Genomic DNA, 17,778 nt, shown 5'->3' on the forward strand with positions numbered 1-17,778 from the left:
AGCCCGACCTGACATGCCGAACAGCAAAGGAGAAACACTGATTTGTAATGTGAAACTGTGTCATTCTGTGTTTTTCCCCTTTGTAATTTCCTGGTCCGAAGAAAGAGTACTCTTGGTAAAAACCTCCTCAACAGTGAACAGTGAAGAAATCCTTACCAGGAGAAATTTCAAATCATTGCAGTCTGCAATCCTTGCCACTAAATCCCCAGAAATCTTTCCCCCTGCTCCTTGAATTCCCTGAGTTAGATGCGGATATATGTTTTTCTCCACGGTCTCTCTTTTCCGTTGCTAGATGGCCATTTACAGTCCTGTAACGTCGCAATCACCGCGTTCCTCGCTCAGCTACCTGTTCCACGAGTAGAGACTAACATTTGGTGGCGTTTGATGTGCGCTACAGAAAATGCATAATTTGATTTGATTTGAAGTCTTTATTTCGAACATGCAGTGTTAAAAACGATACAAAAATAAATTAAAAAAAAAAAAAAAAACTGGGGCAGACCACACGGATCCACCAACATGTTCGAAAAGGAGTAGGATGAAGTATACACTTATAGTATACAGAAGGAGAAGCGTCTTTATTTTTTATGGTAATGAAAATCACACCATCTGTATTCCTAAATACAGTATCTCTAAAGACCTGAGAGTAATGTTGATCTCCTCATCTAAGTTTTGGCAAGAAAGTGAATGAGCATATGCCATTCTATTCATACAAAATTAAGTTGGACACTGTTAGCCTCCCAAAGTCTAACTGTATGTCACAAGATCAGCTTGACTTGTGATAATTCAAACTCAAAATATCTTATTCAGGACACTCTTGACCATCTGAGTGAGAGAAGATTTGTTGAATTTGAGTTTACAGTAGTCATTTTATCTGAATTGTGATGTAGAGGTCTTTAGTTAAAGTTTGCGTTCGTCCAGTTTCTAAACCGCTCGTTTTTTTTTTTTTATGGTTGTGGGGACCTGAGGCCTATCCTACCATGCACTGGGTAAGAGGCAGGGTGCACTGTGGACAGGTCACTGTCTGTCACATAGCTAACACTATCTGTAGGCTCTGTCAGACATAATGGAAAAGTAAATTAAGTATTATTAATCAGAACATGATTACAGTGAAGGTATCTTGAAGTTAGATTTTGACTTGCAACAGTATAACAGTATAATATGAATCCAGTCAAACTAATATATTCTAAAAACCTTAATAAAAGAGTGTTTAAAATATGAGAAAACACCCAACTGCGAAATGAGAGGCGGTGGTCGATGACTTGTTTCTTTCACAGTCTTATCAACATCAGTCAGCTTTAATTTTTTCTTTATCTGACTCTGCTCCATTTGCTCAGGTTTATGGTCTACTTTGTATCCCATATCTAAGTGTGCTATGGCACCGCTACAAGGTGGAGTTACTTTCCTGTGTGTCACCAGGACCCTGATCCACGGTGATAAAAAAGCTGGATTCACAGTGTTCTGGGCTGATGATGGACTGGACACCGGCCCAATCCTGCTGCAGAGGGAGTGTGCTGTGGAGCCCAATGACACTGTGGACACACTCTACAACCGCTTCCTCTACCCAGAGGGCATAAAGGCTATGGTAACCACTTGGATTGTCATATTTTTGAGTAAACTACTCTTTTTGATCACAGAAGGAGTGTACTAAGGAGTGTATTATCAGCATCGATCAATATAGAGCCTTTTTTTTTTTTAAACTGAGCAATCCGCCAAGTTGTCCTGGTGAGATATATTTTCACACTCCTTCCCATTAAACCAGCAATGAGCCTTTTCTGTCTTTTGAAATTGTTGCACACAGCACAGACTGAGGTGTCACGCTTACACTTATTCCTGGTGCAGGTGGAGTCGGTGCAGCTCATTGCTGATGGAAAGGCCCCTCGAATTCCCCAGACAGAGGAAGGAGCGAGCTATGAAGGCATTCAGAAGAAGTCCAACGCTAAGGTGAGAGCAGCCCAAAGTCTGTTATGTGATATAAATTTGCTGTGGTATGTTTTCATTTATCCAGGCTGGAGCACCAACTGGGCAAAGTAGGGAACTGCACACGAATGTATTTGCAACTTGATTCACTACTTCCAATGATGGCTGGTAGGGATGCACCGAATATTTGGTAACCGAATATATTCAGCCAAATATTGCAAAAAAACACACATTCGGTATTCGGTGGAATAAGTTAAAAGCAAGGCCGAATAATAGCGGCGTGTTTTGATAACGCAATCAAACAGCGTGCCTTGACGGGCGGAGTGAAATGTCGGCAGTGTGGCAATCCGTCCATCACTGCACTCGCATTTGCGACTAAAAATAGTTTTGAGCGAGCAAAATAGGCCTAAATCATTCAGCACGCTGTGCGAGCAGCCTACAGATTTCAACCAGCAGCAGAAACGAAAGGCGAATCCCATCGGTTGTGGGTTGAACGGGGGTCACAGACACAGACAGTAATGGATTCCTGTCAATTACGGCGGCCATCGTCTTACCGGGCGACGGAGAAGTCGGCTCCAATAATATCCTCTTCTTGGCGTCGTGACTCCCCAGAAGTACCTGAACAGCTGAGCCAGCCGAACACAGACCGTACGTGATGTGTCAGAGGAGAAACGAGCCATTCACGGCCCACAAACCTCACCGCACTTTGGGGACTGTTCTTTACTTATGAAGGGACCTGTCAGGGGAGGAGGGTGGCTGGTTGATTCTTATTTTATTTATTTATTTTATTTTGATCCCCCCTATGTTAATCACTTATTGATGCTGTTTTTGAAGTATGAATAAGTCAATAAGTAATTTATTCCATTGAAATATCATTGATGTATTATAGAAAAGTGATTTATCTTTTTACAAATGACAAAAGGCACATCTGTCTCATTTTCACTGTGGTATCGTGATACTACTTAGAACCATGATATTTTCATTGGTATCGTACAGTGGGTCCCAATTTTGGTACCATGACAACACTAATCTGGAGGGGGTTCATCTGCAAAAACTAATGAAAAACTAAACAACGATATTCGGTATTTGGTACTCGGTATTTGGCCAAGCGCTTAATATTATTCGGCTTCGGCTTCGGCCACAAATTTTCATTTCGGTGCATCCCTAATGGCTGGTAAAATGACATTTTGGAATGGGTGACTAGGGATGGGTTTGAAAAGCTGGTTCCATTTTGGATGTGGTTCATCGTTGGCAAAATACTAGGATTCATTAAGTTCAGATGCTAAGGAATCTCTCGTCAAACCTTTTATCTGTTTGTGACTCTTTATCAGCAAAGATCAAAAGAAACATAGCGATAGCAGCTTCTCATTTTGAGCCAACTGCCATTGATTATTGACAAATTAAAGTTACAGTTCACCTCAAAATCAAAAATACATATTTTTTCTCTTACCTGTAGTGCCGTTTATCAGTGTAGATCGTTTTGGTGTGAGTTGCAGAGTGTTAGAGATATTGGCCATGGAGATGTCTGCCTTCTCTCCAATATAATGGAACTAAATGACAGAAAATACATTTTAAAAGCTTAATGTCTCCTCCCAAAGATCATGACCCAGTTACTCACTCGTAATTCACAGACCTTATTGTGAGTAGTGTCATGTAGGAGCCAATGTTGAGGAGGGGTTGCGACTGAGAGAGGAAATGTAATGAAACAGGAGCTTAATATAGTAGAGAACTGGGGGGAGAGAGAGAGTGCGTGTGAGAGAGGGAGCGTGTGATACAGGGACTGAAAACGAGAGAAAGAGAGAGGGGGCTGCAAGGCCACTTGGTGACTTGGTTGGCAGTGTGTGCTTCTGCCTCCCCAGCAGTGACAGAGATGTGTGTAACATGCAGCCAAGAAAGGTACTCATCATCTCCGTGCTGCATCGCCATGGATCGCTGTGTGCACTAGTTGCACAGAGAGGCACAGCCCACTCTGCTACACTTGTCGTGCAGGAGACGACAGACTATTGAAATAAAACAGAGAAGAAGGAGAAGTGCAAACACATCAGCCCATTGCCACTATTATAGCCTGTATTGCTTGTTTTAATATTAAAACAAAAAACTATAATATATATTATATTTCTTGTACAGAAGAAATTCTGTTTTTTAATCTGTCTCAATTAAACTGCTGCCATGAGTCAAGCTCGGGTCGGACTTGAAAAGAAACTAGGCAGGTTCATGTAGAGTTGGGCCGGATTTTTACTGCTAGTTCACCCAGCGCTGGCACATGGCATTAGCTAACATTACAGCTCAACCTGTCATGAGCTTCTTGTCCATGAGTAGATGCACACTCTCTTCTGCGTGGCTATACGGTGGGCATTAGAACACTAATTGGGCCCAAAAATGTCAGGCCCAACCCTATGTGGACCCACACACTTTCAATTTCAATTTCAATTTCATTTATAAAGCCCAATATCACAAATCACAATTTGCCTCACAGGGCTTTACAGCATACGACATCCCTCTGTCCTTAGGACCCTCACAGCGGATAAGGAAACCCCCCCCCCCTCCAAAAAAAAAAAAACTTTAACGGGGGAAAAAACGGTAGAAACCTCAGGAAGAGCAACTGAGGAGGGATCCCTCTTCCAGGACGGACAGACGTGCAATAGATGTCGTACAGAACAGATCAGCATAATAAATTAACAACAATCCGTATGACACAATGAGACAGAAAGAGAGACAGAGAGACAGAGACAGAGACAGAGAGAGATGCAGGACAGACGGTAATGACAGTAGCTTACAACAACATTAATGAAAGTAATAATATTATAATTATAGTTCTGGCTACTGTGGTACAATATGTTTAAAGTATATATTAATATCTGATAGTATACATATGTGACCATAATCATATGTGTATAATAACAGTAGAAGTATGACTAATGATAACAGCAGCAGCAGGAGGCATCTGGCAGGACCACGGCAGCAGCACAACCACACACGTCACACTATCAAGGCACCACTGCAATATAAGTTAACCTGAGAGACAGTGGAGCACAAAGGCTCCAGAGAAGAAGCCGAGTTAGTGACATCCAGAATGGCTGAGTTAGCAAGATGCAGTAATAGGATACGAGAGAGAGAGAGAGAGAAGGAGAGAAGGTGCCTGGTGTATTATAGGGGGTCCTCCGGCAGACTAGGCCTAAGTCAGCCTAACTAGGGGCTGGTACAAGGCAAGCCTGAGCCAGCCCTAACTATAAGCTTTATCAAAGAGGAAAGTCTTAAGTCTAGTCTTAAATGTGGAGACGGTGTCTGCCTCCCGGACCGTAACAGGAAGATGATTCCACAGGAGAGGAGCCTGATAGCTGAAGGCTCTGGCTCCTGATCTACTTTTGGAGACTTTAGGGACCACGAGTAACCCTGCATTCTCAGAGCGCAGTGTTCTGGTGGGATAATATGGCACTATGAGCTCTCTAAGATATGATGGAGCTTGACCATTTAGAGCTTTTTAAGTTAACAGTAGGATTTTAAATTCAATTCTGGATTTTACAGGATGGGCCTAATTTTCGCAATATTACGCAGATGAAAAATGCAGTCCGTGAGGTTTGTCCAAGCCTGACCTGAGCCTGACCCTTGGCAGCAGTTTTTGGCCCGAGCGCAATTCCATATCAAAATTTCTAATTTTTATGTTTTAGCATCTATTAAAAGCTAAGGAAGGGTATGTTTATTCAGTCCATTAAAACTCCTGTCATTCATGCACAAGAGCTTTAAGTTTCATAAAAAAGCCACAAAGGCCTGATTCAGGACTGGGGGCAATAATGAGAAATTACAGCCAGGCCTGAACCTGGTGGGTTGGGTCAGGCCCTTTAACGCTTGGGCATAGAATCAGAGCTTTTGTAGGCGGGTGTAGTTCGATATAAAGAAAAAAGTTCTTTAAAGGTACCCAGCCCAGAGGACAGGTACGGGTAAGCTTACTAGAAAATATCATGAGTTAGCTATTAATAACTTACAAAACATTGCGTGCAATAGCCCACCTTCCACCTATTCTAAGTGTGCATCTACTCATAGATGAGAGGCTTGTGCTCATGACCGCACGAGATATAACGTTAGCTAGATCAGTGGTGCTAGGTGAGCTAGCAGTAGATGCACACTTCCTTCTGCATGGTGATAACGTTGGTGGGTGTAATTCGATAGAAAAAAAATAGCTCCCACATGAAACTGTTCACAACAAGGTCTGTGGATTATCTTAAGTAACCACGTCATGATTTCAGGAAAGAGACGTTGCTGTCTATTTCCTGAAATCATGGTGCTTTGAGCACCACAAGCCGAGTGCCATCTAGTTCCATTATATTGGGGAAAAGGCAGACATTGTGCGACTCCCACACGTAGCAACTCACACCAAAACAATCGCTTGATTGCTGAATAGCACTGCAGGTAAAAGAAAAATATGGTGTTTTAATTTTGAGGTGAACTGTCCCTTCAGCACAGGTAAATATGCATCTGATGTAGACAGGTAGTTGTAACAGTGTCCCTCTTATCTTTCTCACTGTCTAAGAGGTGGTGGGGGAGTCAGTGGTCGTAAGGTAACGTCGGGGACAGGGGGGTGTTGGGAAGGGGTTGTGTGGATGGCTTTGAATGCATTTTTTGAATTTGTGATGGGTGTTCAAACTTAAATGGAGTGTTACGGTGCTCTTTAAATAATTGGATTTGAATGAAATCATGGGGACAGTAGTACTCCAGTACCCCGCAAGTGTCATTCCTAAATATCTACCAAGCAGATGCTGGGTGTGGTGACCCAAATGATCCTCACATCAAACACTGATATGGCTCTTTTTTTCTTTTCTTTTTTTTTCTTATTTTTTTTACATCACTCAGACACTAAAAGTGTCACTGTGCTGCAGCCCACGGTGCTACATTGTACACACTCAGCATGTATTAAAGCTGTTGGACAGCTGCTCAGTGCTACAACACCCTCATTCAGTGTATAGCATGGAAATGTACTGCAAGCTCAACATGTTGTTCAGGGCCAAATATGTAAGACTGAGAAGACTCAGTGGCTGCCTGGTGTTTATCTTACGAGAGGAAGGACAGAGGTGGGGCTGGTCTTAGCTGCTTTCTGATTTGTCACTTAGAGCCACGTTGCCGGCAGTGTGTCTGCATGTGCTATTCATAGTGCAGAGTTTTTTTTCCACGTCGTTCAACTCGTGGCAACCAGCTGGGCTTTCCTCTCATTCTCAGAAATGTAGGTGATCTGGTGTGAAAGTGAACCTGAGCCATCAGCTCGTTGACCCCAGTGTCTTTCTGTCCCTCAGATCAACCTGGCCCAGCCAGCTGAGGCCATCCACAACTGGATCCGCGGGCATGACAAAGTCCCTGGTGCCTGGACTGTCATTGATAGTCAGGTGCGTTTCCTGGAACACACAAGCAAGGAAAACACCCACACTATGTGTCTAATGTAAAGTCAGACTGTCAGAGATTTGGGTGGCTGATATGAATCCTGATATATTTGGCAGGAGGCGGATATTGAGTAACTTACAAACAGTGTCACCAAGTCCAGGTAGACTTCATTAAACCAGTCATTTGGGCACCTTTTCTTTTTATACTCTTTCCAATAATACAATTAATCTTACTTTTCACCAGCATTTGAAGGTCTTGAAGTCTTGAATCTTTGGGCACCCTGTTAACTTTTTTTTGTTAATATATATCATTATTTAACTTTTGTGGCATAATGGAGACTGTGAAAAAACATTAAATAAATAAATTTCAAAGAAAAAGAAATAGACATGTATATATGAAAGAAAAACAGCAACAACAACTTGAGACCATCTTGCAGAGGGATCACTCCAGCTGTGATACAGGGGTCTGCGACTTAAACAAGCGTAGGTTGGGGGTGTAAAGTCAGGTGGGCCAATGGCCCCTTCTCTACTTCCTACCAAGCAGCAACTTCCAGGGCTGAAAAATGAAGCCAACATGCAATGGCAAAAACTGCAGTTCCTCTATCGACCACTTGAGGCTACTTCCAGAAGCCACTCCAGGGCTCTACACTAACTTTTTTCACTGGGAGCACAGTGGCCCCTAACTAAAAAATTTAGGGGCGCACACCGTAAATGGACTTGCAACGCAAACATTCACATTCCCTATCATTTTCATTGTGTTACTGATAAATAATTTGATAATAAATGCAGAAATGGCTATTTGCTTTCAATTCAAAGTGATTTTATTTTGAAATTTACCGGATGCTGTGTGCGTTCATTTCCGGTTTGGTGCGATCTGAGCTACGTGGCTTGATGTGCTATCAATGTGCAGTCACTGAAAAATAGACCTGACGCATATCTCCGACAAAACGGTGCGCCGTGGCACTGTAGAAATGAAGCTATTCACTAGAATGGGAGCATATCTGCTACGCTGCACGGCGCAGACGAAGTATGTGGAAACTGCGGGTTAGACATTGCTCACCGTCACCTCTCACTCGCAATAAGCGAAAGTGAAACTTTCACCGTATTGTGCGCGATCGATCCAAAGACGCTCCCCCTTTAAACACATTGGCCACTAATGGTACCCCCTTGCCCCTGCCCCCCGTCCCCAACAAGCACACACATTGGTGTGCATTCGCCCTTTCCACGTTTTGCCAGTCTTTACAGGGATGGGGAACGGCACATTTGCTAGTTGCACACACGCGAGTAGATGTAAAATTCACTAGCACCGTCTAGTATTTGGTCACAAAATGCGACCAGTTGGTCGCAGTCTCGAGCCCTGCACTCTGTCCCCATAGACCCTCATGTTAAAATGCCCAGCTTCACAGCAGAAATAAGCATGTTTACAGCCTGGTAAAAAAAAAAAAAAAAAAAAAAAAAAAGGTTTTGGTCTCTATAGCTAATTTCAGCACTCATGACAACTGTACAGGGGGTAATTCTTTCTCACCACTTAACATGTTATTTAGGCCTTTGTGGGAATGACAGGCTGTTTGCTGATAGTGTCCTCAGCTTCTCATTCAGATCCAACCCTCACCCCCCCTCCACAGCAACAGTCTCTCACCCAAATGTGGTCAATTCTGTCTCCTAAAAACCAAGATGGCACCGGCCATTATGCTGCCTTGCTGTTCTGTATGAAAGGTACAACCAACTTGTGATCTGATTGGTAATTGAGGGACGGTTACTCAATGACTTTATGCATTTTTTTCCTGTGCATTTATGATCTGATTGTTAATTGAGATTTTGGGACTTACTCTGCCCCCTCATGCACATAGCTTTTACTGTTGTTCAAAGTGCCTTTTTGTATGAACAGAGTATATTATGCCTATGTATATCTGTTTTCGGTGCATCTACTGCTATTAGCTGTGACATACTCAGATTGTTTACTGTTTATTCTCTGCCTGTGAGTTGGTACTACATTTTATGGCGGAAGTGTTTAGTATTTTTTTCACACATCTGCTCTGATTGCTTCGAGCGTACTTAAACGCCACTTCCGTAACCATAGTTACACACTGAAGAAGACTTTCTGTCGAAACGTCTGTTGTGTACTGCAGCCAAAATATCCACAAATTAGAAAAACAACAATTTCCTGGAGTTTCTTACCCTCCGAGCAGAAAACAAGATCAGCCGCTATGTATGAGAGACGGTAAATGATGGTTATTGCCATGTTATGCCATTGTTATTGTATAGAAAGCATTGCAGGAGTACGTTATATGTTGCACCAAAGGCCAATGCTGTTGTGTAACATGTCTGCCCAGCCTACCTCTTTTGCTTTTGCAGCGCCGGCATGCTGTCTAAAATCACACATTGAAGCGGCATGTTGTTGTTGTTTGGTCCTATGTAAAAATTTAAAGGTGGCATAAAGATGGGACTTTGTAACAGCTTTATATTGCTCTGTGTAAAAAGGGCTGATGCTTCTTACCCCCCTTCTTCCAGCCCTCTTTGCCGGAGCACATTCATTTTTTTCAGACAGACAGACAAACACCTGGCAATATACTCAAAACCACTTGTGTGGTAGTTACAACTACAATTGATGTCACTAGAACCACATTTAGCCTTGATCACACACACACACACACACACACACACACACACACACACACACACACACTCACACTCAAAAGATGAAAGCAATAACAGCTGTTAAGGAAGGAAGGAAGGAAGAAGCTTCTTGTCAATACACATGAAGTAACAGCTGCAGTTACCAAGTTGTCTCTAAACACATGAGCAGTACAGCACCTGTTGCTTTACTAAAAACATGCACAGCTATCAGACAATAATATTTAGTTGAATTTAGGTTGTGATATTGGATGACCAAATTTCAATTTGATGTAGAATACTGACCACAGATGACGTTGACATTTTGTTGGTTTTAAGTTGTCATTAACCAAAATCCAACATCTTCCAAGTGTCACATGCCAACATCATCTTAACGTAGAAAAAATTAGTCGTAAGGTACGGAGAGCAAAACTATATTACTAAAATATTGTCAATCTGGTTTGTCATTCCAACCGAAATTAAACATCTTTCTGACATTTTTTCAATGGCGAAAATGACACGATGATGAGCTAAAAATTTATCCCGATAATAGAACTAAGATGAAATCTATGTTTCATTTTTGTAGACAAGACATGGCGAAGATGTTAGTGGTGGACTTTCACACAGTCAGTACGTTTACATGCACAGTTTAATTCCACTTTTAATCGGAATGAAAGGCCATTCCGATTAAAAGTGGTCATGTAAACGGTCATTCCGATTGAAAAACGGTCATTCCGATTGAAAATTAAATCCGATTAAAGGGGGTGGTTTATTCCGTTTGTCATTCCGAATGAAAGAATTTTGTGTGCATGTATACACTCATTCCTCTTTAAATTCATTCCGGTCTTTCTGCGCATGCTCGTTTCCTTGCCCTTCTGGCGCGATGATGTATATAGCGCGCATAGCAACGGGCTGCATAGCAACAGGCTGAGATAGAGCAGTCGGACTTATTGCACTCACCGGTTTCCATTCGCCACAGCACGGTCTTCTGTCTCCCTTCTCTGACCTTCTACCTCCCGTCTCCTCCTCAACAGACGAAGCATTAGCAGAACAAGGTTGTTGTCGTACTGCTGCTTCAAGAATATAAGCAAAACACGCCCGAAAAAGGCACTAAGAACGGCGGCGTCAAGCATCTTGTTATCCAGAGCGAGGACTATACAGTGTTTTCTTCCGGTAAACGTAAACACGTAACATCCGCCCCGCTCCCTATCCAATCAGAAACCTTCCCTGCCCCAAACCTTGCGCAGACCTGAATACAGGCGATTGAACTGATCTCCCATGTAAACCCTCATTCGGAATGAATATTTCCCATGTAAACTACCTGGAAAGACTTTAATTCCGAATGATTTCATTCAGATTTATTTCATTCTGAATGAGAAGCTATCATGTAACCATAGCCATTGAAAGCCAAGAACCACTGTGTTTGTAATTATCTTCAAATGCTTAACGAGCAGCAGGCTGGTATACTCCAGTAAATAGTCTGCACCAGGATGTTTTGCTAGCCAGCAAAAGCACTCACACCGGAGCAGCGTCAGCCATTGGTGTGAGTTGTGAGCTATAATTCAACAGTAAATAATCAGCCATGTGTGTCTGACTGTGGATGGTGGAGCTACTGAATGGATTTGTGGAGTTTGTTAGTTGCAGTGGTGGCTGTTAGTAGTTAGCTTTGCTCATTAGCTGCTGAACAGCAGCGGAGCAAGCAGCCACCAGCCACCTGACTTCACATCTGTTGATCCCTGCAGGACTCCACTTAGTCCAGACTGTTTCAGGAAGGTTTATGGGTTGATGCAGTTTTACAGGCAGGTAGGAGGCTCAGTTATCTGTGAGTGTAGCTGTGTTGTAAGTAAACAGTCTGAACTCAGATCAGTTTTCTCTGACAGAGATGAAAGTTTAGTTTTAATCACTAACTCCAGTGGACATGAGTTTAAACCTACAGACTTATATTGCAGATTAAGAAAGAATTCAGGCTTTAATTAAATTATTTCTCTGCTTTTTAACAGTGAGATAGATAAGGCAGAGTTTACAATGAACCTGGATATAAATCCTAGTTGTCTCAGATTAGTTATTTGTGGTATCAAAGTTTTTGAGAGCATAAATAGAGAGATATTGAGCTTTTAAAAAAGATATGTATGCTTGTAAATCACCCCTTAAATCTGTCAAAAACTGCTGGAGAGATGACTGTAAGTGTGTAAAAATTATTTGTAGTTGTAGAAAAAAAAATGTCTAAAAGAAATTTTTATACAACCAAAAGCTGAGTAAAATGTCATGAATTTGAATTTACGGGCCATCGGTAGCGTAGTGGATAGTGCCAACGCCCCATGTACAGAGGCGATGCCTTGCTGCAGCGGTTGCAGGTTTGACTCCGGCTTGCAACCATTTCTGCATGTCATCCCCCCGATCTCTCTCTCACCCCGTTTCACTCTGTCCTGTACATTCAAGGCAAAAAGCCCGAAAAAATAATCTTTCAAAGAAAAAAAAAAGTCATGAATTTTACATCAACTAAAACATGTTTAATATTTGTTGACTAAATCTAGACTAAAACTATGAAGGATAAAAATGACTAAAATGTGACTAAAACTAATAAGCATTTTTGTCTCAAGACTAAGAATAGCTGTCAAAATTAACACTTGATTAAGATGTTCATTAGGCCCCTCTCCCACCGGACAAAAAACACTTACTTCTGGCTTTTGTCTTTATTGGGAAAGATTAAAATCAGCATTCACTATCCGGTCCAATCATTCTGCAGTATTCCAAGGTATTTTTTAGCTTCAATAATGGCAATAATGGAAATATGACACATGGGTGGATGTGCTAATTTTCTGCCCTTTTCCGGTGCTATGTGATATGCGCTCAAACATCATTCTAAATTAGACAGGACCAAGATTGAAAAAGAAACTGAATAAGTAACAGATATAAAAAAAAAATATCCACCATGACAGTTTCACTGTCCTCCATTCTGCCTTCTGCTGTTTACTAGCCTGTTTTTCAGCACCTTTGTGATGTCAGACCTGATACATCAGTAAATATACATTACTTTTGGTGTAAATGGAAATTAGTTTAAGAGAGGGAACCAGCTTAGCTGTCTCCCCATTTCCAGTGATGATGTGAAGCTAAGCTAACTGCCTTGTGAAGCTTCATATTGATTGTACACACATAAGAGTGGAATCAATTTTCTCTAACTCTTGGCAAAAAAGTGCATTTTTGGAAATGTGTGACTATTCCTTTATACCCAGCACCTAGGTCTTATCCCCAAGCTGAGAGCATTTAACACACCTCAGAGCAGAGCTGCTGTGTATTAGGACAGTGCCAAATACGATGAAGAGAGGAACCTATTGAAATATGACATTACAGATTTGGGTTCATGTTATGTCTAGCTACCTAAACCTGCCACACCATATTAAAATGTGACCATTTCAGGTTAATAAAAGTGTAAATGATGCACAGCATAACTATCCACTACCTCCCCCCTCTGCCCCCTGCCCCTGGATTGTAATTCCACCCACTGCATATAAAGACTACCTCTGCTGTTTTGCACATAGACTCACTACATCTGCACCCCTGTGTTATATTGTATTGTATTATATTACAAACTTCTGCTGACTGTCTGTTTTTACACTGTGCACTAAACTTCACTTTACCTTTACCATTTGCACCACTCCATATCATATCTGCTGCTATTGGTCATTTGCGCTACATGTACATCAAGTACATCCCATAGGCTGCTCTAACATGTACCTTGATCACCTTGATTGTACAAAGGTTTAGAGTATCTTCTAGAGTGTCTTGTCTTTTAGTTATACTGCGTAGTTGTATCTTTATTTTTACTTGCATATATTGTTTTTATTCTATTATTATTATTCTAATTTAGCTTTCTTTTAGCTTTAAAATTGTATGACATTAATACTAGGTGAGAGGGAAACAGCATTTCGATTCCCTGTATGTCCTGTACATACAGCAATTGACAATAAAAACCTTTGAACCTTTTGAACTTTTTTTAATGCTTTTCTGTATGTTCTCCCTCAGTCTGTCACCCTGTATGGCTCGTCCATGTTGGGGGAGTCTGTACCGGCCGGTCAGCCTCTGGAGATAGAGGGGGCATCCCAGCCATGTGTGGTCACCAAAAATGGGCTTGTGCTGTATGGAACCGACGGGAAAGCTGTGAGTGTTTTGTAGTTTGTTGTACTACAAATCAAATATTGAGAGCAAACAAAAACAGAGCTGGACGAGTGTGGCAATGCTCTGTTGGCTCTCTGTCTGCTGCACTCCAGATGCAGTTGGTTTTAAGGCTGAGAGTTGACCTGGAGATGAGTCAGATACAGTATGCATTACCTTCTCTGGCCTCATCCCTGTATTTGATCCATCGTGTGTTTGGTCCACAGCTCCTGGTGAAGAACCTGCAATTTGAAGACGGGAAGATGATCCCTGCTTCTAAATACTTCTCCTCTGGGGAAAGCTCCAGTGTGGAGCTGACTGATGATGAAAAGAAGATGGCAGAAGAGATCAGGGCAAGTTACTGGTGGTGGACAACAATGTTTGGCTGTCTGTGGACCACGTGTTCATCTGGACTTTTCAGACCTTTTTAAGCTGGTATTCATCTCAAAACAGTGCTGCTGATTGTGAATTCTTTCATTTATCACAGAACATCTGGCAGGGCATCCTCAGCAACATCCCAGCCATTGAGGACTCCACAGACTTCTTCAAGTCTGGAGCCGCCTCCATGGATGTGGTCAGGTGAGAGAGGAGGCCAGTACAGAGATTGGTTGAACAGATAAGCAAATAATGGTTTTCTTTCTAATATCCTTTATCATTTCTATCAGTAATACAGTCTATACTTATAGATTTTGACACAATGATGTCAGTTTGTTAGCTGGAGGCAAAACACGACTCACCACCACAGGGCTGTAGGCTACATAGGAGTCTTAAAATGTTGTCTTGTTGTGTTATTGGGAGCCAGAATAGTAGGAGTCATGGCTTGAAACTTAAATTTTAGCAAATACCACCCGACACTGCCCGTCAACAAAAACAAAGACAACCATGGTTAAATGAGATAAGACGAAAGGACTGGATGGAGGCGATTATCAAAAATGCTCACATGTGCAGCACACACACTTCATATCATGTTAGGGGAAAAAGTATTTCCTGTTGTAGGGATGAATAACGTTATGTGTATTAAGGGTTATCATGTCCACATAATCAGAAATTGGGGAGGTATTAAGAGGAATGTTGGATTTCTCCGTAACACTAACTTTTTAGTACATTAGCTAACATTGAGTGGGTTTACATGGACAGTTTAATTCCATTTTCATTCAGAATTAAAGTTCATTCCCATAAAAGTGATCTTGTAAACACCTAATTCAGAATGAAAATGGCCAATGCAATTGAAAATTCAATCTGATGTAAGGGGCTGGAATATTCCGTTTCTAATTCCGAATGAAAGAATTTCTTGCACTTGTATACACTCATTCCTCTTTAAGTTCATTCCGGTCTTTCTGTGTATGCTCGTTTCCTTGCCCTTCTGGCGTGATGACGTATATAGCGCGCATAACATCGGGCTGAGATAGAGCAGTCGGACTCGTTGCACTCAATGGTTTCCATTCGCCACAGCACAGTCTTCTATCTCCCTTCTTCGACCTTCTACCTCCCTTCTCCTCCTCAACACAAGAGGCATTAGCAGAACAAGGTTGTTGTCTTACTGCTCCTTCAAGAATATAAGCAAAACAAGCAGTACAGTACAGTACAGAGTGCGCTCCGGCACTTGGATGAGTATTTCTGAATGCACCACTTGTAACATCTCCTACCATTGCCTAACACAAGCCAAAAGAACTCGCTAGCTAGCACTTAGTCTTGCCACCAGACAAAGCAACGCCTCTTGCATTTTTGAAAAGGACACGCCCTCCCAGAAATGTGCGCTCCCCCTTTTCTCGTCCGCAAGGAAACAAACACACAGAGAGCTTGAAAATGGATGCCGAGAGATTTAACTCCGTTTTATCAAACGTGTGCTCAGTCCACAAGATTGTGGAAATAAAGGATTTACAGCGACTTGAGCCATTTTGTACCGCTACACGTGTTTCTAGTTGGACTATGTTTACGAGCACAAGAGTTCAGCGAGCCACCAAAGGACCGCCCTGCAGATTTACTATTGGTTCTGCAATGTAGCGAGTTTTTTTTAAACTCTGAAATTGTATCCGCCCATCTAAACACAAAATCAGGGAGAAAGTCATCAGTCTTTAGTTAAGCAAAGCGTCTAAAGACTGACTTGTGAGTTTAGCTAGCACTAGCTAATGTCTGTGGAGAATTGTTTTGCATCCAGCTAAGCCCCACCCACCAAAAAAAGACTGTCGCCATCTTTGAAAATCCAACAAAAGGCCACAACATTAAGGCGGAATGAAAATAAATGTACACCATCATCAGTAAAACTATAACAAAAACATTATTTTGGATTATTTTCTCGAAGGGACAGTTTTTTTGTCTTACCTGTAGTGCTGTTTATCAGTCCAGATAGTTTTGGTGTGAGCTCCTAAGTGTTGGAGCTATTGGCTGTAGAGATGTCTTCTCACCAACATAATACAACTAGATGGCACTCGGCTCGTGGTGTTTAAAGCGCCAAACAAATACATTTCATTCATTCATTCATTCATTCATCTCCTAACCGCTTCATCCTCTTGAGGGTCGCGGGGGGGCTGGAGCCTATCCCAGCTACATCGGGCGAGAGGCAGGGTACACCCTGGACAGGTCACCAGACTATCGCAGGGCTGACACATAGAGACAGACAACCATCCACGCTCACATTCACACCTACGGACAATTTAGAGTTATCAATTAACCTAGTCCCCAATCTGCATGTCTTTGGACTGTGGGAGGAAGCCGGAGTGCCCGGAGTGCTAACCACCACACCACCGTGCCGCCCAACAAATACATTTGAATAACTAAAACAAAAATGTCACTTTCCAGAAATGATGACCTGGTTAGTCAAGATAATCCACAGTCCTTTTTGTGAGCAGTTTTGTGTAGGATGTTACAGCTCAGCTGGGGAGGACGCCATTAATGTTTACATCTCACGCTGTCAGGAACATGAGCCTCTTGTCCTTCGATAGATTCAAGCCAAGAGAGTAGGTGAAAGGTGGGGTATTGCATGGAATGTTTCTGTAAGTTACTAAAATCTAACTTGTGATATTTTCAAGTAAGCTTACCTGTACCCACCCTTTGGGCTGGGTATCAGTACTTGCAATGTATCTTTTTTGTATCCACATCTAGAAGAAAAAAGTATTTGCATGGTTTTGCTTGCTGCTACTCACCACTAGCTGTCTTCGATTTGATGCAATGTGGGATTGGTCCACTACCACAGCAGTACAGTCTGTGGTGTGATGAAGTAGAGCACAGTTGGCAATCCGAAATGCCACCAAACCTTTCAGTATGGCTATCCAACACACCTGTGACTTCTTAAAAAATAAATGCATAAAATGTGGATGGATCATATTAAATAAAGTACCTTTTTTATAGCAGTATCACTATAAGGTTCCTGGTACTGTAATTAATTAAATGACACCCAGCCCTACCTGCCCTGTGGGTTGTGAGTCGACCAGCACATCACTACTACTCGCTAATAATAAGCTAATAGATGGATTAATACGTCTTTACTATCCACAGGTCAATTGCACATATTTGTGGTTGGTAAATCCATATGAATTTATTTCTATCTCAGTTGTTTTGGGGGCTGCTTCAATATAGCAGATGAAAAACTCATAATCACTTATATCATAATTACTGGAACACATTTTTTCATCCTTTCATTTTCAATTTATTATATTCTGCTGTCTGAATGCGATGCTGTGCCGTATGTGGTCCGCAGGCCACCAGTTGACGATTACAATATTAAGGA

The 17,778-nt window shown here is 41.9% G+C and overlaps 1 protein-coding gene across 1 annotated transcript in view; it reads left to right on the top strand.

The window, feature by feature from the left end:
* aldh1l2 (aldehyde dehydrogenase 1 family, member L2) overlaps positions 1-17,778 on the top strand; it is a 59,497-nt gene that overhangs the window by 17,911 nt on the left and 23,808 nt on the right. Inside the window, exons 4-9 of the mRNA XM_049567066.1 lie at positions 1,417-1,582; positions 1,840-1,941; positions 7,203-7,292; positions 13,923-14,057; positions 14,279-14,404; positions 14,539-14,630. Of these exons, the coding sequence (XP_049423023.1) occupies positions 1,417-1,582; positions 1,840-1,941; positions 7,203-7,292; positions 13,923-14,057; positions 14,279-14,404; positions 14,539-14,630 (711 nt within the window). The remainder of the gene's footprint in view (positions 1-1,416; positions 1,583-1,839; positions 1,942-7,202; positions 7,293-13,922; positions 14,058-14,278; positions 14,405-14,538; positions 14,631-17,778) is intronic.

This window comes from Epinephelus fuscoguttatus, linkage group LG22 (genome assembly GCF_011397635.1).
Source record: "Epinephelus fuscoguttatus linkage group LG22, E.fuscoguttatus.final_Chr_v1".
Classification (NCBI taxonomy): Eukaryota; Metazoa; Chordata; class Actinopteri; order Perciformes; family Serranidae; genus Epinephelus; species Epinephelus fuscoguttatus.